Raw genomic sequence first — 24,920 nt, 5'->3', positions numbered from 1 at the left:
AACAAACAAAGGAACAGGAAACCAGTAACGTCACATCCGTCTCCTGTCTTCCTTGAGACTTCCAGCAGTCTGGAATGTGTGGAATGCAAAATAGAGTCTTGTGACTCCAAAGCACCGCACAGTGGCAAACAGAAACTAACACCCCCAAGGATTTTGTTTCCAAAGAAAATATATTCTTTCTCCTTTTTCTGCACCTTTTACCGTTATCTATCTGTTATATATTCAAAGTTTCCAAAGTTCATTTCACATGACAAGTGTCATTATATCCCTGCCAATGATTTCAACTGTTTACAGCGGTCTTTTAAGTACCGTATTTTTCGCTCTATAACACACACCCGACCATAACACGCACATAGTTTTTAGAGGAGGAAAATCCGTAGGCATGCCACCCGTAGGCATTTCCTCCATAACACGCACAGACATTTCCCCTTACTTTCTACGAGGAAAAAAGTGAGTGTTATGGTGCAAAAAATACGGTATATTAAAGATTATTCCAGTCTTTTAAAAATACTTGATCTTCCCGGTTTCTGATCTTTCCCATCACTCTCTCCATTTCTGCATACTCCATCAGTTTAGTCTGCCATTCTTCTCTGGTCAACACTTCTCTCTCCTTCCATCTCTGGGCTAGAAGCGTTCTCACTGCTGTCGTTGCATACATAAACAGTCTCTTGTCTTCTTTTGGTATCTCTTCACCTATTATACCTAACAAAAAGGCTTCTGGGTTTTTTTAAACAAAAGTTTTATTTCTTTTTTTAAAAAAAAACACAATATTGACAATTTTCACATAACAAATTATTCAAACAAATCATTTTCATTACTCCCCCCCCATTTTCCCCTCCCACCTCCCCAACAAACCCTCCCTCCCTCCCACAACTTCCCTCAGCTCCTCTTTCTGATTTCTCAACCAATTTTAACTTCTGCATATTAGAAAATTGCATACATCCTTATATTATCTATCTACTATGTTAACCCTCAATAAATTTGTGTATGTTTATTCAAAACCTGCCAAGGAGTCCAATTAAACAAAAGTTTTCTTCAACATTTTCTTTAACTCATTGTATATCATTTCCCAGAAGCCTTTTACCACTCCACAAGACCACCAAGGTACCCTCTTTCCCTTTACATTTCCAACACAGATTCGAACTAGTTCTAGATATTTTTGCAGTTTTACTCGGTGTTAGGTACCAACGGTACATCGTTTTCATATAGTTTTCCTTCAACGAACAGCATGCTATATTCATATGTTACTTTTTTAGTGGCAATCTTTACTGAGGATTTCATTAGTGGGATCTCAGGTGGAAGCCGGAGAGCCAAACCAGCATGTTACTAGACCCATTTGAATGTGTGCCAGGGAACAGATAGCACCGAGAAAAAATCCAGCCTTTAGGTTTGACCATCCCTGATCCAGATCTCATCCATGCTTAGGACTTTCTAAGAGACTGATGTTTTGACTCTCAGGTGTAAGCTTGCCTCACTCATGATGCCCATTTGGTAATTTATCTGTAAGGAGGGCAGTGTTTTAACATCCTTGGATGGTCAGGGGGTTCTCCCAGCTGCTTGTAGCATTCTCTGTAGTGTGCTGTAGAGAAAGTGCAAAACGGATCTGTCGGCAATATCTAATTCACCCGGCACTCGATGGATGTCTTTGGCAAACATACATTGAAAGAATTGTTTGCTGTGTGCCTTTATACGCCAAGAAAAGGAAAAAGAATTCGCAGGAGGCGCCCTTTTGATCTCCATTAATCATAACTTTATGACATGATATAAAAGTATTTACAGTTCTCTGAGGCCTTGGATTAAACAGGGTGTTATATATATATATATATGTATTTGTCAGCTGTATCACAAAATCTGCTACACCTCCAAAGAAAAAGAAGCAAAGTATGCCCTGTACAGTGGTACCTCAGGTTAAGTACTTAATTTGTTCCGGAGGTCCGTTCTTAACCTGAAACTGTTCTTAACCTGAAGCACCACTTTAGCTAATGGGGCCTCCTGCTGCCGCCACGCCGCCGGAGCACAATTTCTGTTCTTACCCTGAAGCAAAGTTCTTAACCCGAGGTACTATTTCTGGGCTAGCAGAGTCTGTAACCTGAAGCGTATGTAACCTGAAGCATATGTAACCTGAGGTGCCACTGTATTTGGGAAAGGAGGGGAGAAAGTCAACTTTTTTTGTATTTTAATGAGAAAGTACCTCATTCGAACCTTGCAAAATGGAATATAACTACCTGTCCAGTAAGACATTCTCCTAATTTTCTGGTGCAGTTCTCCGACCAAATAATGTAAACACAGGAAGGTTTACATAAAATTGCCCACATTCAAGGAAATACTACTAGAGCGCACATCGTATTAGGGAAAAACACTAGGCAAAAAAATGTGGATATTATTAGTCAAAACAGCATAAAATGGGTTATTAGAAGATGTTTGCATCAAAATGCTGATGCCAGTTCTTATCTCTGAAGTTCTAAATGGCCTAGGCCTAGGGGGCATCTTCTGCCGCAGTAGATTCATCTTCTACATCTTCTTCATCTTCTATATTTTTTAAATGAGGTCTTGCTCATTTCCACCATTTTAGGTTTTGCACACATCAGAAATTAACTGAGAATGGCATTGCGAAATTTGGAGGAGTGCCAGTTTCAGAGAAGTGTGGTTTTTGAAGGATGGCTGTCTTTCAATTCATACCTTGCTTTATAAAGTGTGCATTGGGTAGGATTGCCTTTAAAACTGAACTGAACGGAATTTCTCCCTCATCACAAATTACCTGATTGTCTCTTCTTTGTCCTTCATTGATAACTTTTAGTTGGGTGTAATTGCTTTTGTCTTCTGAGTTGCCTTGAGGGCTTGCTTTGTGCATAAAAGACAGGTATATTTCTTTTGAGTGAACCCAAGAGTCTCCCATGAACGTTACTAGTGTTCTTAAGCCATCTTCCTTTTTCCTCCTTCTGTTTGCAGCGCCCATCATCACCGCTTCTCTTGAAACAGTGGATGCCCAAGTCGAAGAGGTGGCCATCTTTGAGTGTGTAGTCGAGGCTTATCCTCAGGCAGAGATCACGTGGACTCGCAATAACATTCCCATCAGGTAAAAATTATGTGGGCAAAAGATGTTGGTGTCTGTTATAGATTTAAGGAGGGGACCCTTCCCTAAATTCTAGAAATTAATAAATGCTAGGATTCGGGTTATTTGGGATATGAAAGCAGAATGCAAGCTGCAGAGGAAATCCTGGCCTAGCTTATGCAAAACAACATGGCTGAGCTACAGCGATCAAAAGAACAATCCATTAACAATACGAGAGAACTTCTTCTCCCTTGCCCTGAGCGTAGCTGTCAACTTTCCCCTTTTCTTGTGAGGAATCCTATTCGGAATAAGGGAATTTCCCTTAAAAAAAGGAAAAAGTTGACAGCTGTGGCCCTGAGGTGTGAACAGAGAGTGGGGATTTTGAAGGTTGCCAAGGTAACTGCTCTGGGAGCAAGGGTGGCTGAGAGGAAGAAGAGCTAGGAGCCATCTTGGGCAGGTTGGCTGAAGGGTGCCTGCACTGCTTTGCGGGTTACCAGCACCTCTTGAAAGGACTATGGTGTAAGATCTGGACTCCTTCCAAATAAAATAAATATTTTATTCATTCATTCAATTTATACACCACCCTATACCCGGAGGTCTCAGGGCGGTTCACAAACAAGACCACAACATATAGCATCAAACCAAAAACAATAACCCAGTTAACCCCCCCCTCAAAAGAGCCACATTATAAAATGATATTTGATGTCAATAATGTTAAGTTGTGGGTTGACATAGCAGACGACACAGCGATTTCTCCAAAGCAGCTCTTTATTTTGTAAGCTGGAACAGAACTGGCTGAGGAGCTCAGTCAGCCTCCTTATATAGAGCTACAGAACAATTGGAACTGTTGCAACATTCTAAAACTATCCAATCACTGAACGTCACTTTTCGATCCTTCATTTGCATACAAAACTATCCAATCACTGAACGTCACTTTTCGATCCTTCATTTGCATAACTATCTACAGTATCCCCCTGCTGGCCCAGGGTGAGAACTTCAGTACATAACAAATAAGATCAACCAAAGGCCTGGTTAAAAAGGGACATTTTTGCCTGGCGCCTAAAGGTGTATAATGAAGGCACCAGGTGAACTTCCCTGGGGAGAGCATTCCACAGACGGGGAGCCACTACAGAGAAGGCCCCGTTCTTGTGTTGCCACCCTCCTGACATCTCGAGGAGGAGGCACACTAAGGAGGGTCTCAGAAGGTGATCTCAGGGTCTGGGTAGGTTCACATGGAAAGAGGCGGTCCTTGGGGTATTGTGGTCCTGAGCCGTTTAAGGCTTCATAGGTCAAAGCCAGCACTTTGAATTGGGTGAATAAACCATTTTTTCTTCACGCCACGACTGTCTCTGCCGTGTCTTCAGTTCTTCAAAGGAGCACAGATCCAGCGTGATTGCCTGGGACCCCATGGGTTCTTGCCACTTGAAGAGAGAGGGGCAGGCACCCCACATTTGTAACCAACTTAAGCTCCACAGCTATTTTTCTGCCAGTTATTACTCCCCATCCTAAGTCTGTATTTGCTGGTGCCGCACATTAATTTCCACACATTTTTGAAAAAAAGAAAATAGGTGTACGCCTATTTCACATATGTGAATGTGATAAGCCCACATTTCACAGCAAGTGAATAAGCTCAGGTCTGTAGCATGCATCTTTTAAAATTCCCCCTTAAATGTATTTTTCAGGTTCTTTGACACACGGTATAGCATAGAGAAAAATGGGCAGCTCCTGACCATTCTGAGTGTGGAGGAAAGTGATGATGGAGTCTATTGCTGCACTGCAAACAATGGCGTAGGGGTACCGGCGGAAAGGTGTGGTGCGTTGCAGGTGAAAATGAGTGAGTATACACATGCGATACTGAACGTATAGTTGGTTTTGTCCACACATGAAAAAGAAAACAAGACACAATATCTTATTTGCCTTAAGACTATATGGACTCAACTACACTAGTAAAAAAAGAGAAAAGTTATAAATGTGTTATAACACCGTGACACTGGATGGCACTGTGAAATTTTCCATTGTGAGCTTTAAAACATTTTTTCCCCAGAGCGTTTTTTCATAGCTGTATAGATGCAGCCTATGTTTCAGTCTGTTTCTGCCTTTGGGATGCATCTGTGATTTGAGACATGGTTATGAATTGCTCATAGCTGTGGCAGTTGCCTCATGAGAAACCCAACTTTGGGGATGTGTAGTCAGGATAACTTTCAGTGAGCCAGTGTGGTGTAGTGGTTATGAGTGGTAGTCTCGTAATCTGGTGAACCGGGTTCGATTTCCCACTCCTCCACATGCAGCTGCTGGGTGACCTTGGGCTAGTCATGCTTCTCTGAAGTCTCTCAGCCTCACTCACCTCACAGAGTGTTTGTTGTGGGGGAGGAAGGGAAAGGAGAACGCTAGCCGCTTTGAGACTTCTTAGGCTAGTGATGGGAGATGGGTGGCACTGTGGGTTAAACCACAGAGCCTAAGACTTGTCGATCAGAAGGTCGGCAGTTCGAATCCCCGCGACAGGGTGAGCTCCTGTTGCTCGGTCCCTGCTCCTGCCAACCTAGCAGTTCGAAAGCACGTCAAAGTGCAAGTGAATAAATAGGTACCAGTGCAGTTTCTATGCGCTGCTCTGTTCGCCAGAAGCGGCTTAGTCATGCTGGCCACATGACCCGGAAGCTGTACGCCAGCTCCCTCAGCCAATAAAGCGAGATGAGCGCCGCAACCCCAGAGTCAGTCAAGACTGGACCTAATGGTCAGGGATCCCTTTACCTTTACCTTTAGGGTAGTGATAAAGCAGGATATCATATCCAAACTCCTCCTCCTCCTCCTCCTCCTCCTCCTCCTCCTCCTCCTCCTCCTCTTCCTCCTCTTCTCCTCTGCCTGTTCATCCCATTCAGGCCTCTCAAATGTCACCCCTTATTTACCCAGTTGATCCCTGTGCTCTGCAGGAGAAAGCTTTCTGAGGATGCCATCTTATCAGGTGGTTCATTCTCTGCAATATTGGAATTGGGCCTTTAGTGTGGAGGCCCCTGCCTTTGAATCCCCTTCCTGTAATATATCGGAGGGTTGCTGTTTCTATTGTCTTTTCAGCTGTTGAAGCCTCTCCTCTTTCAACAATCCTTACAAGGAGGTTTGTTGTTGTTGTTGTTGTTTTAAATGATCCCAGTCAGTACCTTTGTTCCCTCCCAATCAGGATCCAAAACTGGAAATGAGCCCAAGCGAAGGGTCAAAAAACCCCAAGGGGAGTCTGTGAGTGTGGAGAGTTCAGCATCTTCCTCTTGTTTGCCTCTTTCCCACTGAAAATGCCTCTCCACTCTCCTGCATTGCAGGGGTTGTCAGGATGCTGTCAGCGGCTCCCGGCTGGTTGCCCAGGAAAGTATAAACACAAGGAAAAGTTTCTTAACAACCTTTTTCATTTCAATATTACAGAGAGAGGCTATAGAACCCAGCCTCTTGGATAATGGCGTTGTCCTGAGGGAATCTCTCCCACTTCCTCATTCGTCATCATCATCATCACCTCCTCTGTCTTTGAGCTCATTGCTCTCCTACTTTTAAGGCTTGCCGGGTTCTGGGAGATGGAGGGTCTGGAATGCTTTCCAAAGGCACTGTGACAGCCAGCTGCCATTCTGGTTCTGCCTCCTCATCTCCCATTATTTCCCAACTTTTCCCTCATCTGCCTCTGAGCTGCGACCTCCCTCAAACCCCTGTTGTAAATCTATACTGTCTCCCTCTTCCTTCTCCCTGGAAGGGTCAGCCTGGGAATGCGGTCTCCACCATTCCTCCCCTGCCCAGTCCCTGACAGGGGTTTAGGGAAACCTTTGTTTCTGCTCTGAACTAGAAGAAAGTGAACATACCTGTAGCACAAATAGTGAGAGGAAAACAGGGCTGTTGTCTCCCCCACCCTCCTTTTTATAGTCTTACTTGACTTTTGGATATGTGGCAGCTATCGCTATCTCCGTCTCATTTTGACCTTTTTCATTTTAGAACCCAAAATAACCCGCCCACCTTCCAATGTGAAAGTCATAGAAGGCCTGAAGGCTGTTCTTCCATGCACTACGATGGGGAACCCCAAACCTTCAGTATCATGGATCAAAGGAGAAAATGTTATCAAGGTGAGCAACCCGTTTCAGGTGTGAGTGGTGGCGCTGGGCTCAAAATACCCTTATTGACCCATCGTCTGAAAGCTCCTTAGCCCTGAAGTAAAACAAATCCCTTCCTTTCTCACTCTGGGCCGGTTTTTTTGTGGCAGGAAAATGCTCGGATTGCGATTCTTGAATCAGGCAACTTGAGGATTCATAATGTTCGAAGAGAAGACAGTGGTCACTATTGGTGTATGGCAAAGAACAGCCTTGGGACGGCGTACTCAAAGCCTGTAACTTTGGAAGTGGAAGGTGAGTGATCCAGAATAATAATAATAATAATAATAATAATAATAATAATAATTTATTTTTTTTATACCCTGCCCTTCCCGGTTCAAAAACCGGGCTCAGAGCGGCTAACAACAAATTTAAAACACTTTAAAACACTTAATTATAAAAGCAGCATAAAATACAGTATAAAAACATGAATAACAATAAAAATCAAAAATCAAAAATCAATTAGATAATCCCCAGGGCTAGTTGGCTGAGTTGGTCCTACTTGGGCCAGAGAGGAGGCCAGGGGAGACTTAGCTGTGGAGTCTCAGAGCGGGTGATCTTCACAAAAGGGGAGTGGGAGGGAAGAGAAGGGAAATAAAAGATTAGGCTGAATTTAAATTAAAGGCCAGGTGGAATAGCTCTGTCTTACAGGCTCAACGGAAAGAGATTAAATCCTGAAGGGCCCTAGTCTCATGGGACAGAGCATTCTACCAGGTTGGAGCCATCACTGAAAAAGCCCTGGCCCTGGTGGAAGATAGTCTGGCTTCCATAGGGCCCGGGACCTCTAAACTAGGGTTATTCATGGACCTTAAGGTCCATCTATAGACTCAACTTTGGATCCAATGTCCATTTGGAAGAAAGACCTTGGGATATTGAGCCTAAAGACTAGCCTAGTTTTGAGGAGGGAACTGAAAGCGAACAACTCATTCTATTCTGGGAAGCTCAGCTTTGTTACTGTGGAAATTCTGAATAAAGAAACTTTTCTAGGAACATACATTTGGGGATTCCTCTCATGCCATTGCTACTCGCAGGGTGTAAATTAGAGCCGTTCCAAGATATTTTGGGGTGATGCATAACATCCGAATGGAGTCTTCTGTGAAGGTGCCAGAGAATGAGATCATTTCGATTCCACTGATATGTTGCCTTTCTGACTCGAGGCAGATAAGCAGTTTTGTAATATGAAAACAAACAAATGCTGCAAAAGATAGAACAACAGAGGTCTCTGGGGCTGACTGATGGTCTCTTGAGGAGCTCGTGACACAAGGTCCCTGGCTGGAACCTCTTCATCTTTGCACTCTTGCAGTGCACACAGGTCTTAGGTACCCTAGGAAAAGTAGGGGAGAAGGTACCTCAACAGTTATCTCAATAGTTCCATCAGGAAGTTGTGGCATGTAGAAGCTGCCCTAGATCCCCTAATTTCTGCCTTCCTTCAAAATTATATGGTTACTGTCAGCCCTGAAGCTGCTCCAACATTGCTTCCAGGAACATCTAGAACATGGGTGGGGAAAATCTGTGGCCTTCCTGAAATGTAGCTGGAACAGAACTCCCTTAATACCTGCCCACTGTCCCTGCTTGTCTGGGCTAATAGTAGTTGGAGTTATGCAGAAAGTTGGAGTTCTACAGATTCCCCATCCTAATCTAGATCTTCCAGCCACATGGACTAGACCATACTAGCAGCCCATCCTTCTATGTCACTAACATGCCAAATAATCATATTAGCAGTGATATGTAATCACACGGTCTGAAAAAAACTGAATATGCTGTGAGATGCGGGTGGTGCTTTGGTCTAAACCACAGAGCCTAGGGCTTGCCAATCAGAAGGTCGGCGGTTCAAATCCCTGCGAAAGGGTGAGCTCCAGTTGCTCGGTCTCTGCTCCTGCCAACCTAGCAGTTCGAAAGCACATCAAATGCAAGTAGATAAAAAGGTACTGCTCCGGCAGAAAGGTAAACGGCATTTCTGTGCGCTGCTCTGGTTCGCCAGAAGCGGCTTAGTCATGCTGGCCACATGACCCGGAAGCTGTACACCGGCTCCCACAGCCTAACGGTCAGGGGTCCCTTCACCTTTTATGCTGTGAGAACAATGACAGAGATAGAAGCAAACTCACCTTATGGGTAATGTATAAGTGGAACCAGAAGCAGCAATTTCTAGGCAGTAGCCATTGGCTTTTATCTCTCTAAATGAGCCTTCATGTCCTCAATCCAATATTAATTGGCAGAACCTTCTGACTGTAGCTGAGGAGGAAGCATCTTGAGGTCCATCTTGGGCACTCTGCCATGTTGGACCCCTGGCGACTACAGTGGTACCTTGGTTATCAAACCTAATCTGTTCTGGGAGTCCATTCAACTCCTGAAACTGTTCAAAAACCAAGGTTGGGCTTCCGATTGGCTGCAGGAACTTCCTGCACTCAAGCGGAAGCCGCGTCGGACCACTGCAGAGGGGCCTGGTGGGGTTCAGACCCTCACGATTGGGGGGGGGGCTCAGCTCCTTTCCCCCATACTTTGGGGGGAGGTGAAGTAAGGCGTCTTCAGCCCCATAGGAGTTGGAGCCTGTGATCGCCACCCAACCAACCACAACTGCTCTTAGTCTCCCCTTCTTCAGGCTTAACATAAATATGCCTACATTTCCAAAAATAAGAACATTTTTATTTTTATGATACCTTGAGCTGTGAATATTTCCCCCTGTGCATAAGTATTCATATTTGGTAATGCATATACCAACTAACCTTGCCCATCTCTCTTTAATACTTTCTTATAGATTTTTATTATTATTATTTGAAGCTGGCAGCACTTTTACAACAATTTATTTTCTTCTAAATGTTCAAAATATTCAAATTCTGAACACTATGTCCTTGATACATTTCTCCCCCACACTTAAATGATTTCTTAATTTATAAAACTGACACTAATGGGGATGGTCTAGTTCAAAATAATCTCTTTAATTCACTCCGATTAATGCACAGACTGTTCTGCACTATGTTGCAAAATCGTACAAATACAACACTTCACCCGAAGGGTTTATCTGCTTGCAGTACTGGAATGCTCATTCTAAATAAACAATGATGAAAGGGATACAGACTAAAGGCCTTAAAAGTCTTCTGCAGATGTTCCAAACTTGCATTGCTTCCCCCCTTAGGGAATTATGATATTTTAACACAGCTCCTGTTTTAATTCTGCCTCCTATCAAAATTAAGCATTGCACTTAAGATGCGGTCATGGCAGTAAGTAATTTGGTAGGTTTTTTAAAAATAATAATAATAATACATAAATTGTGACATATGCAGGGCTTGTTTGTTTGGAGAACTTGGAACATTCATCTCTTTTATCAATTTCTTTGTTGTGCAGCTCTTAATGAGAGAAATGCAACAGACGGAGGTATTTTCAGACCATGTGTGCTGTGTTTTAGTGATTATAGCATTAATGATCTTTGCAGTGGCAATATTCCAACCCGTCAACTCTGTTTGGTTGATGAAACTAACAACAGCTCCATGGAACTGATGGAGGAAAGAGAACATACGGGAAATTTGGCATGGGCGAATCTTGCAAGCCACTACTGTATACTCAGTAGAACCCCATTAATCAAACACGATTTAATCTAAACACCACATTGCGCAAGTTCATTCTGTGCGTTCACTGTGTATTCACCCCACAGAGCAGTATAAATGTCACCTCGCGTGGCTGGCATACCCATTTATCCAAATTTCCAATTATCTGAATGATTTGGAAGTCAGCCAGGATAAATGGCTGCGCGCACCTCATTGGGAAACGGCTCCGCCTCGCACACGCAATCTGCATGGTTTAACAAAGTGCATGTCTTAAACAGGGGCCTTTGTAACAATGATGATAATGCATGTGGGTGTCACGAAGCTGTGGCAGTCTCAGTCCCTCACGGTCATCAGCAGGACTGTGCTTTCCACATTATAAAATCCAGAGAAGCTAGAGAACTCCTTGGGCTCAGTCCAGTGTGCAACAAAAAGCAAAGTCTGTGTGAAAAGGACTTGATATGTGGGCGTGAATGATGGCACCTAAATGACTTCAGCAGATCTATTCTGGAAAACAGCCACGGAAGAAATATGTAAAATAACTAAGCAAGTATTAGACACCACCCCAGAATTGGCCCTAATAAACATCTTCCAAGACAACGATGCCCATTTACACCACAAAGAACTCATACCCCACCTACTTTCAGCAACCAGAGACACCATAGCCAGACACTGGAGAGACCTGTCAGGAGTAAGCATGGACCAATGGTACCAAATAGTATGGGAAACAGCCCTACTAGAAAAATTAACCAATAAACTGAAACTGACACGGGGACAAACAGAAGAAGACGCCTTTACCCCGGTATGGCTCCCCTTTATCACAGACACAGCCCAACAAGACAATGAAAATAATCCACCAACAGCGTACAAATCAATATGGCTAACCTGATCCAAAACACCCACCCACCCCACTCACACACGAAAACAAAGAAACAATCACACCCTAGGCCAACCCCAACCTCTCTCACCACCAAAGGAACACAAGTGAACAGCACAAGCAACGCTGACACCAAACCCTACATACATTAAGCATAACAGAAACATCGCCACCCGACCCCACCCCACCCATCTTCCCTCCCTCCACCCCTTCTTTTTTTTCCCCCTCCCCCTAATGTCTGAACAAATGAAACGGATTTGTAAAAATGTTACACGGAAAATATATTAGAGACATTACACTTACTTCTGTAAAATAAGAAAATCATTAATAAAAAAAATTATGAAAAAAGCAGATCTCGAAAGCTAAGCCCCCCCCCCCCGCCCCGCTTAATCATTAGTCCTTGGCAGGGGACATGCAAGAACTGCAACCTTCACAATGAAGCTCAGAGAAAGGAGAAGGTCCTTTAGCTTCCCGGTCTCTTCTCTGGACCACGACCATGTCTCTTGACTGTCATGTTTCTTCTCATGCACCCAAGTCAGCCCCGAATTCCTTGCTTAGTGGAGTTAGATAAATGCCCGCATTAAACTTAAGGGCAAGTCGCTTCTCAAGTTGTCCAATGTGTATCTCCAAACCCTCATTTGCTGTGTTAACAGAATGTTGGGCTTGGAACAGGGGGAGGTTTTTTGTATGTGGAAATTGGCAGTGAGAGGGTACTTAATATTTCCCACGCGAGCCAGTTCTCCCCCTGAAAGGGCTGCATCTGGTTATTTTTGCCCCCTCAGCTGGGCTTGATTTCAGTGCTGGAGACCAGTAAGGAAAAATAAATCCATACAGCCTGGGGTGCGTTTGCAGGGGAGAATAATTAGTGTTGGTGGAAACTGGTATCTCCTAATGTGCACTGGTTCTTTCTTTGTCCAAGGAGATCCTTGGAAGACTATGGTGGTATATAAACGTCATAAATAAATTGAATGTTATTGGAGAGACGAAGAAAACACAGTGCTTGGTTCATCTCCTTTTGTTGCTGTGTTTGTGGGAACCTTGGTGTAATGGTTCTAGGGGTTGCTTGTGCGTAAATCGGTGCCAACACCTGGCTGGGTTGCCTGAGTGAACCTTTCCTGTCCGGACAGCCACTCACCCATGGCTGTCTCAATCGCTGGTAGAATCCGTCAGTGGGCGTTTCTTGAACTTCTTCCAGCATAAAAGTTCTTTGACGTCTAGTCGCCGCCTACTTTCCCTGCGCGGAAGTCTTCTGCGCAGGGAGGGTGTGGGCACCGGAAGACCCGTGCTCTCCCCGCTGGTTCCCGGCAAAGAGTCTTGGAGCCACCTCGCCAATTCCCCCTTCTGCCCCACTCCTCCACTGAGGCTACGCTGATTTCCTTCCCCAGAAGATGTGCTGCTTCTCTCCCTCCCTGGACGCTCTCCGGAATCCCTCTGGAGCCCTCCCTCTCCTTCTGGCTCCGATGCCAGTTCCCTGACACTTGGGAACAAATGAATTTTTGGTTTCGATCAGAGTGAGATTTCATTTAGTTCGCTGCCCAGCCTGTGTCTTTGGCCTCCAACAGATGCTGGGCCCAATCCACCAAGACCTTCTTTTACAAAAGCCTTTCTCTGCCTCCACTTCTTTTAGCAGGAGGCTTCCAGATTGACCGTGTGAACTTCACAAGAAGTTGCTAGGCAATAACTTGACCACCTGTCCTGATTCACTTAAGACTTTGGGGCCCCATCAAAACTTTGCAGTGATGCTTGTTGTTATTGTTGTTGCCATTTTAATTATTCTTTATTATTTCCCTGAAGCATATTATCAAACTCTGATGGATATGCAGAATGCTGTTGGGGGTTTTAGTCAGCCCTGTAATATTTGCCGCGGAAAACTTTACAAAGGACAGAGTGCGGAGAATTAAACAAAGGGACTTTAAAGCTTTCTGCTTTAAAGCTTTGTGTCCGAGCATTATTTGTGGGATGTGAAACGCAAGAGCAGTCAAGTACAACATTCCTAGAGTGAACATGTTTACACACGGGGAGGAATGTTTGTCCAGCCAGCAGGTAAACTTCCTGTTTCCTTCTGGGCTGGGACAGACTTCCTCTGCATGTGACTAGAGGTGGGCATGGCCTCACCTGTGCAGGTAATGACAAAAGCACATGGCAGGGCAGCCATCTCTCTCTTTTGACTACATGCATCGAAGAAACAGCATCTGCTTAGCCAAAGATGCCCTCTTGGCTTCCAGCCAAGAGAGGACAAAGGGACTGTCTTCTTATGAGATAGTTTCTAGGTATATGTTACTTTTCTAAGCTAAGTCTGCCTTCTGGGATCCTATTGTGAACAGAATGAGATGTGAGTAAACTCTTTTTATACTTTTGTAGAAGACTGCATTGTGTCTTATCTTTTATGAGGGAATAAGGAGAAAATACCAGAACAGTTATTATAGAGGTTTTAGCGAGCCTGAGCAAATGCATCCGCTGCAAGTTTAAAAAGGGGAATGTTACTCTGCTAAATTGTGGAACTTGTTAACAGAAGTTGGAAAAGGATATAATCAGACAATATATCCTCTCCTTCATCCCTGAACATTCCCACATCATCATCATCATTATTTGTCCCAGCGTGGCGTATTGGTTAGAGCAGGGGTAGTCAACCTTTTTATACCTACCACCCACTAATGCATCTTTCTTGATGGTAAAATTTCCTTACCGCCCACCAGTGCTCGATGGAAGGAGGATTCAGCTTGTGCCGTAGAACCTCCTACCACCCACCTAGAATCCTGAAATGCCCACTAGTGGGTGGTCGGGACCATGTTGACAACCTCTGGGTTAGAGTGTTGGACCAGGACCTGGGAAATCAGGGTTCGAATCCCCACTCAGCCATGAAGCTCACTGGGTGACCTTGGGCCAGTGACTGTCTCTCAGCCTAACCCACCTCGCAAGGTAGTTGTGAGGATGAAATGGGGAAGATGTATCCCAAATTGAGATCCTTGGAAGACTATGGTGGTATATAGGTAAAGGTAAAGGGACCCCTGACCATTAGGTCCAGTTGTGGCTGACTCTGAGGTTGCAGTGCTCATCTCGCTTTATTAGCTGAGGCAGCCAGCATACAGCTTCCGGGTCATGTGGCCAGCATGACTAAGCCGCTTCTGGTGAACCAGAGCAGCGCAGGGAAACGCCATTTACCTTCCTGCTGGAGCAGTACCTATTTATCTACTTGCACTTTGACGTGCTTTCGAACTGCTAGGTTGGCAGGAGCAGGGACTGAGCAACAGAAGCTCACCCTGTCCAGGGATTCGAACCGCCAACCTTCTGATCGGCAAAGCCCTAGGCTCTGTGGTTTAACCCACAGCGCCACCCGCATCCCATGGTGGTATATAAATGTCATAAATAAATTAAACGATAATAATAACTTCTCCGTGGAAGCCCGCTCTTTAATACTGAATTGGAGCAAACAGGCAATCCACAAAAACCCGAATTGCTACAGCGTTAAAGAGTGCGTTTTCCTAGGGAAAGGGGCCGGGCAAAACAAACAAGCAAACAACCAACCAACAGCAATGCTCAGACTCAGAGCTTCAAAGTGCAAACATGTACCTAGAAACCGCAGGGCAAAAGGGATGAATGGAGAAGCCCACAGTCTTGAGACATCTTTAAAACAATTATTACGGTGTACTATTTCCTGGACTTGAGTCATCAGATGCTCTTGACAGCTGAGCCAACAGACTTGGCTTACCTTTAACTTTATACATGCGGCTAAAGGCTCCTTTACATGCTCAGAACAAGGTCTGGCATGAAAAGAACTTCCTCCCTCATTTCCTTAGGAAGGTAATTCGAACACATCTTATCCTTCCATGCACTTGCCTTTAGGGATTTGCTGCTGCGAATATAGAAATGAGTCGTTGTATTACATGGGTTTTCTACAGGGACGCCAGACAAAAATTCTTCACATTTTGTTTCGGTCTCTGTATTATGAATGTGTCTGCAAAGGTTTCTTCTGATAATCTACTGGTGAAATACATGCAGTATGATTCCCCACCACCACCGCTGCTACATGAATCTGCAACCTATTTGATTTACAGGGGCTGGCTTGATTCTGTAAGGCAGGGAAGGAGAATGTCTGCTCCTCCAGATCAGGGCAGTCCAACACACACCCCGAGAGCCACGTGTGGCCCTTGGGGCCTTTTCTGGTGGCCCTCTTTGCCTGCTCAAGCAGTAAAAGATGTAAAAAGAATAATAGAATCATAGAGTTAGAGGACTCCGAGAACCATCGAGTCCAACCGCTTGCAATGCAGGAATACGCAGCTGTCCCATATGGAGATCAAACTTGCAACCTTATCAGTACCAGGTTCTTACTGGCTGAGCTATCCAGGCATGATCGGGGATGCAATTTTGTATAATTTATTCATGCAACAGAAGCCAGCTTTTTGACACAAACCTTTATTTTAGCATGATAGGTAGTTTTGGTATTTCTTTTGTAGGGTATGCGTAATTCTGTGTACATAATTCTGTGTACAGGACTGTAGAAAACACACACACACACACACACACACACACACACACACACAGTGCACCCTCTGGTTACATACCGCTCTGGTTACATAACTTTCAGGCTACGAATGCTGCAAACTCAGAAGTGTATTCTTCTGGGCTTTGCCGCGGGCGCATGCACAGAAGTACTCTATCGCGCGTGCATAGAAGAAGGCCTCTGGTTATGGATTTTTTGGGGTGCACATGAACCCCTGGAATGAATTAGATTCGTAACCAGAGGGTCCACTGTATATGCGCAAAAGTACAACAAACTGAGGGACGCGGGTGGTGCTGTGGGTTAAACCACAGAGCCTAGGATTTGCTGATCAGAAGGTCGGTAGTTCAAATCCCTGGGATGGGGTGAGCTCCCATTGCTCAGTCCCTGCTCCTGCCAACCTAGCAGTTCGAAAGCATGTCAAAGTGCAAGTAGATAAATAGGTACCGCTCCAGTGGGAAGGTAAACGGCATTTCCATGCACTGCTCTGGTTCGCCAGAAGCGGCTTAGTCATGCTGGCCACATGACCCAGAAGCTGTACGCTGGCTCCCTCAGCCAATAAAGTGAGATGAGCGCCGCAACCCCAGAGTCAGCCACGACTGGACCTAATGGTCAAGGGTCCCTTTACCTTTACCTTTTACAACAAAGTGACACGTTGGTAGTGGCGCCCTGCCTGTGGATGAATACCCTATCAGATGTCAAAGAGATAAGCAACTGTCTAAAAGACATCTGAAGGCAGCCCTGTTTAGGGAAGTTTTTAATGGTTGATGTTGTATTGTGTCTTTATTATTTTGTTGGGAACTGCCCACAGTGTCTAGGGCAACCCAGTCACAGATGGGTGGCATATAAATATTATTATGACGATGCTTGTTTTTTTGCCTTCAGTAATGATTTGGTTTTACCTCAGATTAGCTTGACTTTCAGCTGTTTGATGTGCTTTCCGCCAGAGAAATCCCCAGAGTTTTGACCAGTGGCTGACCATGAATATTAACCACAACTTTTTCTTCTTCCATATACAGTTTTCGCCCGAATCCTGAAAGCTCCCGAATCCTACAATGTCAGCTTTGGCTCTGTGGTGACGCTGCGATGTGCAGCAACAGGCATTCCAACCCCTACGGTGACATGGCTTGAAAATGGAAAAGCTGTAAGTGTCTTTGCGGTTGCTGGGAACATGTGTGATTCTTTAGCTGAGGTCTGCAGGCCACATGCTGTCAGCTGGACCTTGAGGAGGCCGGGGAGTAAAAAAGGAAACACGCAAGAAAATGCCAAAGGTTTTTGCAAAGTAAATAGCTATGCTGAATGAAAACTCAACTCTTTCTACCTTCCGATGGAGCTGGACTGAATGACTTATCAGCCCTGTATCAGTTTTCACTGACACGTAACTAGTTGATGTGAAGCATGCACAAAACTTGGAATAATAATAATAATAATAATAATAATAATAATAATAATAATAATTTAAAAATTGTCCAGTGGCACCTTAGAGACCAACTAAGTTTGTTCTGGGTATAAACATGCACACAAAAGCTTATACCCAGAACAAATTTAGTTGGTCTCTAAGGTGCTACTGGACAAATTTTTTTATTAATTTCGACTGCGTCAGACCGACACAGCTACCTATGAGAATCTATAATACTTATTATTATTATTATTATTATTATTATTATTATTATTATTATTATTATATCCCACCCATCTGCCTGGGTTTCCCCAGCCACTCTGGGCGGCTTACAGCATATACAGCATATATAAAACACACAGCAAAATATTGAACAATAAAAACTTCCTGATACAGGGCTGCCTTCAGATGTCTTCTAAAATTTGTGTAGCTCTTTATCTCCTTGACATCTGAATGTCTCTCACACTTCCATTCATGCTTCTTTTTCATTCATCTTGCTTGCTCAGTGCAACTGCATACCCTCCAACATTTCTCCAATGAAAACTTGGGACGCCCTATTTCATAATAAGAATAATTTTATTATTTATACCTCGCCCATCTGACTGGGTTTCCCCAGCATATATAAAAACGTTAAAAAAATTAAATTTAAAAAACCCCTTCCCTATACTGGGCTGCCTTTAGATGGCTTCTAAAGGTTGTATAATTCCTTATCTCCTTGACTCTGGGGTCACATAATTCCATACGCTCCAACGTTTCTCTGATGAAAACAGGGACATCCTAAGGAAAAGCGGGACATTCTGGGATCAGATCAGAAACTGGGAAACAGCTTCTGTAAATCTGGGACTGTCCCTGGAAAATAGGGACACTTGGAGGGTCTGTGAGCTGGATAGGACTGCTGAGTTTTGCAGCAGCTGGAATGCAGGAAAATATGTGACTCACCCAAAGCAAGAACTAAGAAAACGGTCCTCAAGACATCAGAGGTTATGAATTATTAGGCTAAGGGAAAATAAATGAAGGTCTAGAAAGAATCACTGCAAGGTGTGGGTGTGTGTGGGTGTGTGGGTGTGTGCACAGGTTTAACTCAGGGCAGTGGCGTAGCGTGGGGGGTGCAGGGGGTGCCGGCCGCACCGGGCGCAACATCTGGGGGTTAGGGTTAGGGGGCGCAAATCCACGGGTTAGGGGGCACAAATCCATGGGTTAGGGGGCGCAAATTACTTGCCTTGCCCCGGGTGCTGACAACCCACGTTACGCCACTGACTCAGGGGGTCTCCCAGTTCAGCCAGTAGAGGATGAGATCCTTACTCAAGTATGTGCTCTGTGGAGCAAGTTAGCTACCACATTGGGACTGTTGTAAACAAAAACCTGCCCTTTTCCCCTTATGGGGTATCCAAGAGCCCATATAGAGTCCTTGCATAGGTTCCCTACTGGTAGGAGAAAATAACAGAGGCCAACCAGAGAATATTGAGAAGCAAAGCAGCTAGTAAGCCTGATCTTTACTGATCTGTTGCAACAGGGTGCTCCCCTCACACGGAGGAAAGGAGGAGGTACCCAGAACAAAGGTGTGCCTGCCCTTACAGTGGTGCCCCGCAAGACGAATGCCTCGCAAGACGGAAAACCCGCTAGACAAAAGGGTTTTCCGTTTTCAGAGGTGCTTCGCAGGACAAATTTCTCTATGGGCTTGCTTCGCAAGACGAAAATGTCTTGCGATTCTTGAGGTTTTTTTCTGCTCCCCACCCCCTTTTTCTAAGGCGCTAAGCTGCTAACAGCCTTTTAGCAGCTAATCCGCTAATCCCTTAAGCCTTTAATAGCCGCTAAACCGCTAATAGCGCTAATCCGCTAATAGGGTTGCTTCGCAAGACGAAAAAACCGCTAGACGAAGAGACTCATGGAACGGATTCTTTTCGTCTTGCGAGGCACCACTGTATATAGAAATTTTAAATTCCCAGCCCTGGAGCTCCAGACCACCCCTCCATACATCATAAAGACATCACAGAAAGGGTGTAACCCAAGACCACCCACCCCAGATACATCATACCTACATCACAGAAAAGGCAGTCTACAGCACAAATCTGAGTGCGTTGTTTATCTCGTCTGACAGGTTACCTGTTAATGCTCACTTGATTGGATACCCTGTGGAGCCTGGCCAGTCTTTTGTAATGATAAATACTTAGTTCCTGAGCCAGGTCACAGGCTCACCCTATTCAAACACAGACAGACATACCCTTAAGACAGGATTTGTGAAGGAAAAGACAATGGGGAGGCTTTTCCATTTTCCTTTGACCTTGCAGAGAAAACATTTGGTCAGTTTGGGAATCAAAAATGGTTCCAGGTCTGCCTTCCTGTGCTGATCTATGTATGTGCTTGGTTGGTACATTTATGAACATTTATTATATATCTAAGACTTTAAATTATTATCACAGCACGAATATAAGCCATACCCAAATAAAAGCCGCACCTTTAAACTTGAAGAGGGGGAAAGAAAAAAAAACAAAAACGCGAATATAATTATCTGGGCTTGGCTTCCGGGGAGGAAGGAGGGTCTGCAACTGGGCATGCAAAGATATGCCCTCTGTTAGCGATGCTCAGGCTCAAGTGCTGATCATTCTGTAGCTGAAACTGTACCACCCACCCACAAGAGTGCAGAAGTACAAACAATCATTGAGGGAGGGGTAAACTAACTGGGCATAAAGAAGCCCCATGAGAATATACTCAGGGGCCACAGAATAAAGGTAAAGGTAAAGGGACCCCTGACCATTAGGTCCAGTCATGACCGACTCTGGGGTTGCAGCGCTCATCTCGCTTTATTAGCCGAGAGAGCCAACCTACAGCTTCTGGGTCATGTGGCCAGCATGACTAAGCCGCTTCTGGTGAACCAGAGCAGCACACGGAAACGCCGTTTACCTTCCCGCTGGAGCGGTACCTATTTATCTACTTGCACTTTGACATGCTTTCGAACTGCTAGGTTGGCAGGAGCAGGGACCGAGCAACGGGAGCTCACCCCGTCGCGGGGATTTGAACCGCCGACCTTCTGATCGGCAAGTCCTAGGCTCTGTGGTTAACCCACGGCGCCACCCACATCCCTAGAATACACACAGAATACCGTGTGTCTATTGGAGGTGGGGAAATAGAAAATGAGATTGATGGGGATTGAATGGAATGAAAGCGAACATGGCTGGCTGGAACTCTGAACAGGAGCACTTTGCCCTGCAACCTTCTATTGCAGGCCCCACTTGCACTTCCTTAATTTTGTTGAACTTTGTTATCAGTTACAAGGCATTGCTCTCTCTCTCGAAGGAATGCTACGAACTGAGTGCATGGGGACCCACGATAGGGAAGTATCAGCTTTCCTGCCAAAGTACTGCTCTCTGCATTCTTTTTGTCAGTGGAATGGGTGTAAAACTGGATCTGAATTTGTAGCCTAAATATATACTTGATCTTGTCTCAAGTTTAATTCCTAAATTGATTTATTTTTATTTTTTTTAAGGATTAAAAAAAAGCGATTTCTTGAGAGTGAGTGACAGGATTTTTGTACGAAATAAATTGTCATAATTTACCAGGGTCTCACATTTCAAGTTGAAAAGCTGCCCGGACTTAAAAATGCAGTCCCTTGCAATGTTCACGAGGTTTCCTGCAGCTATTTTCTCCTCGTTTCCACGGTGCAAATGGCAAAGAGTGCAGCGCTTAACTGTCTTTCAAGCTGGTCTGAAGTTAGCTGTGCCAAGGCAGTAGGGGATTGTTATTACCTAATGGGAGCTTGGCGACAGAGCTTGCCCCTAGAACTGAAGCTCTTTTCAATTCTCCCTGCGTTTATTTCCCTGTCCCTGTGAGTTCTATCAGCGAACGTGGCAAGGAAAGTCTCCTTGGCTGTGTGGTCCAGGCTGAGAGCAAAGCCTTCTGACTCAGCCTTCCGAGTTCTCACATTTCCTTTCCAAAATCTGCAGCCACACACACAAACATTTCCCTGACTTGACAGGGTCCCTTTAAGACGAAGAGGAACAGAAGGGAAAGGAAGTTTGAGGGACCATGTTGGCGCTACCAACTGACCATTCTTAGGTGTTAAAAAAAAGAAGGGCCAAAGCCCAGAAATTATCACACTGCAGAATAGAGGTTTTAAAGGTCAGAAGTAAAATCTCTCACTGCCTCCATCTCTTCCCCTTCTATTTGCCAGGAGGTGATGGGACCAGTGGCCATGATGTTAGTTTTTTTGATGTTGAGCTTCAGACCATATTTTGCACTCTCCTCTTTCACCCTCATTAAAAGATTCTTTAATTCCTCCTCACTTTCTGCCATCAAGGTTGTGTCATCTGCATATCTGATGTTGTTGATATTTCTTCCGGCAATCTTAATTCCGGCTAGGGATTCATCCAGCCCAGCCTTTCGCATGATGAATTCTGCATATAAGTTAAATAAGCAGGGAGACAATATACAGCCTTGTCGTACTCTTTTCCCAATTTTGAACAAATCAGTTGGCACGACTAAAAGACTAAACAACAACAACAAGGTCAGAAGGCCTATACCTCCATTGCTGCCTCTGATTATTCTATACCCAATTCTCTCTCTCTCTCTCTCTCTCTCTCTCTCTCTCTCTCTCTCATATAATTTTTATTTGATTTTACAATGACCACTCCACACATTAAAAGGGGGTTACCCTTTGCTTTTCCGGGTCACCTTCAAAGGTAGCCCCACATAGAGCGCATTGCAGTAGTCCAAGCGGGAGATAACCAGAGCATGCACCACTCTGGCATGAACCCAAAGATATGAGGGCCATCTTCAAATATCTTAAGGGCTGTCACATGGAAGATGGAGCAAGCTTGTTTTCTCCTGCTCTGGAGGATAGAACTCGAACCCATGGCTTGAAGTTGCAAGAAAGGAGATTCAGGAAGAACTTTCTGACAGTAAGGGCTGTTTGACAGAGGAAGGGTCTCCCTCGGGAGGTGGTGGACTCTCCTTCCTTGAAGGTTTTTAAGTAGCAGTTGGATAGACATCTGTTCTGGATGCTTTATCTGATATTTCTGCATTGCAGGGGGTTGGGCTAGATGATCCTTGGTGTCCCTTGCAACTCTATGATTCTGTAAATCTGGATCTGGTCCACATTGTCATAGGTTGTCATGTGTGGAGGAAAACCTTAAATGCGTTGCTGAGTTCAGCAGAGTTCCCAAAAACAGACCAGAGGCAATAGCCATAGCTGTCAACATTTCCCTTTTTTAAAGGGAAATTCCCTTATTCCGAATAGGGTTCCTCGCAAGAAAAGGGAAAAGTTTACAGCTATGGCAATAGTACTTCATTCAACAGAGCTTTACTTGTGCTGAAGGCAAATGTAGTGTAATGGTTATCAAATCCAATACAATGAGGTTTGGCTTATTCCATACAAAATCAGTTGCAGCACTTATAAACTTAACTCATAATAAGACTAAACCTTAGCACTAAGCATCCTATGTACAGAAACAGAAACACCACACCAGAAAGAAGAGAGAGAGAAGAGAAAAGGTAAAAACCCAGGCTCCTTCTGGACTATATTTATAGTCACCATGACCTTAATTGGGAGAAAACTAATTCAAAGTAGCTGTACTCAGCTTCTCTGAAGATATAACCCAAACAATCATTAGCCCTTCTGCCCCTGCTTCTCTCATACAGAGAAACTTCTAGTAGCTTCTAGAATTAATCAGAATAGGAAAGCATAGGAAAGATCTTTACACATGAGATCAATACTTTCTGCACTAAGAAATCTGACGCACATGTCTTTCTGCACTAAGAAATCTGACGCACATGTCTCGCTGAAAGAGCATCATTGACCTCCTCCTTGACTTCAGGGAAATCTGCCTTTATCCTACGGCAAATAAGGAAAAACAGTTTAAACCTGAGACTTTATTAAATCTGGTGCATTTGCCTCTGACACTATGAACTCAATCAGAACTGGGTTCATGCCCTTGAGGAAATTGCTTCTGCACACTAAATCCAGAGAAGTGATTTCTGACTAAAAGAACAACCTGGTTAAATATTTCGCTCAACAAAATATTTAGACAGAAACGGGAAACCTGACAACCTGTGGATTAATTGACACCGGCCCTTTTTCACCAGACCAACTTCTGGTTTGTTCTTAGTATTATTACAAGCATGCCTATTAATGTAGGAAATATGTGCTCCTAATGAAAGCGAACAAGTAGCTCTAAATGCTTGTGTGAATCAGAGCAGGGTATACAATATCAGCGTTAAATCACTGGCTCTTCAACACCTTCTCCCTTATTCGTTTCCTAGGCAAGAGAGCCACGTTAATGTACTAATATTACAGGTTTAAATCATTGGTCCTAACCTCACAGTCCATGTCCCCGCCCCCTTTGCAAGCAGGTTGGTTATTTATAATTAAAAACAGTCGTAGTCTACCATGCTACATATGAAGGGACCATGAGAGTAATCTAGTCCAACCCCCAGCAATGCAGGAATCTTTTACCCAACACGGGACTCAAACCCACGACCTTAAGATTAAGAGTCTTGTGCCCTATTGACTTTTTAAGTTGTTGTTGTTGTTGATGATGATGATGATGATAATAATAATAATAATAATAATAATAATAATTTATTATTCATACCCTGCGCATCTGGTTGGGTTTCCCTAGCCACTCTTGGTGGTCTTAAACAAAATATAAAAAATACAATAAAACATCAAACTTTAAAAACTTCCCTAAACAGGCCTGCCTTCAGATGTCTTCCAAAAGTCAGATAGTTGTCTATTTCCTTGACATCTGATGGTAGGGCGTTCCACAGGGAGGGTGCCACTACCGAGAAGGCTCTCTGCCTGGTTCCCTGTAACTTCACTTCTTGCACTGAGGACCTCAGTGTCCGGGCTGAACGATGGGGATGGAGACACTCCAGGTCTACTGGGCCGAGGCTGTTTAGGGCTTTAAAGGTCAGCACCAACACTTTGAATTGTGCTCGGAAATGCACCAGGAGCCAATGTAGGTCTTTCAGGACCTCAGAAGATGATCTCAGGGACCGTGTGGGTTCATAGGGGAAGAGGCAGTCCTTGGTCCTGAGCCATTTAAGACTTCAAAAAACCAGCACTTTGAATTGGGCCCGGAAACTAATTGGTAGCCAGTACAGTCGGACCAGGATCGGTGTAATATGCTGAAACCGTCTTGCTCCGGTGAGCAACCTGGCCGCTGAATTCTGCACCAGCTACACTTGTTTTGCTTCTATATTCTGATGACCTGCGGTTTTTACTCAATACATCTGAACCGTCGCTCATTTGTTTTAGGTCTCCGCAGGATCCATCGTAGAAACCGTCAAAGACCGAGTGATCGATTCCAGGTTGCAAGTCTACGTCACCCGGCCGGGTTTGTTCACCTGCATAGCAACGAATAAGCACAGTGAGACTTATGGCACAGCAAAAGCCGCAGCCACTATCAACGTATCAGGTATGCTTTTAGAGAAAGAGGCACTTGT

General features: G+C 44.4%; 1 protein-coding gene across 1 annotated transcript in view; it reads left to right on the top strand.

Moving 5' to 3' along the window:
* The window catches only part of MUSK (muscle associated receptor tyrosine kinase), a 60,342-nt gene that overhangs the window by 5,624 nt on the left and 29,798 nt on the right, over window positions 1–24,920 (top strand). Inside the window, exons 2-7 of the mRNA XM_083420920.1 lie at window positions 2,950–3,076; window positions 4,735–4,886; window positions 7,016–7,143; window positions 7,281–7,422; window positions 17,101–17,225; window positions 24,733–24,892. Of these exons, the coding sequence (XP_083277046.1) occupies window positions 2,950–3,076; window positions 4,735–4,886; window positions 7,016–7,143; window positions 7,281–7,422; window positions 17,101–17,225; window positions 24,733–24,892 (834 nt within the window). The remainder of the gene's footprint in view (window positions 1–2,949; window positions 3,077–4,734; window positions 4,887–7,015; window positions 7,144–7,280; window positions 7,423–17,100; window positions 17,226–24,732; window positions 24,893–24,920) is intronic.

The sequence above is a fragment of the Podarcis tiliguerta genome, assembly GCF_965153285.1.
Source record: "Podarcis tiliguerta genome assembly, chromosome: 17".
In the NCBI taxonomy this organism is placed as follows: Eukaryota; Metazoa; Chordata; class Lepidosauria; order Squamata; family Lacertidae; genus Podarcis; species Podarcis tiliguerta.
This window is presented reverse-complemented; position numbering and strand designations above follow the sequence as displayed.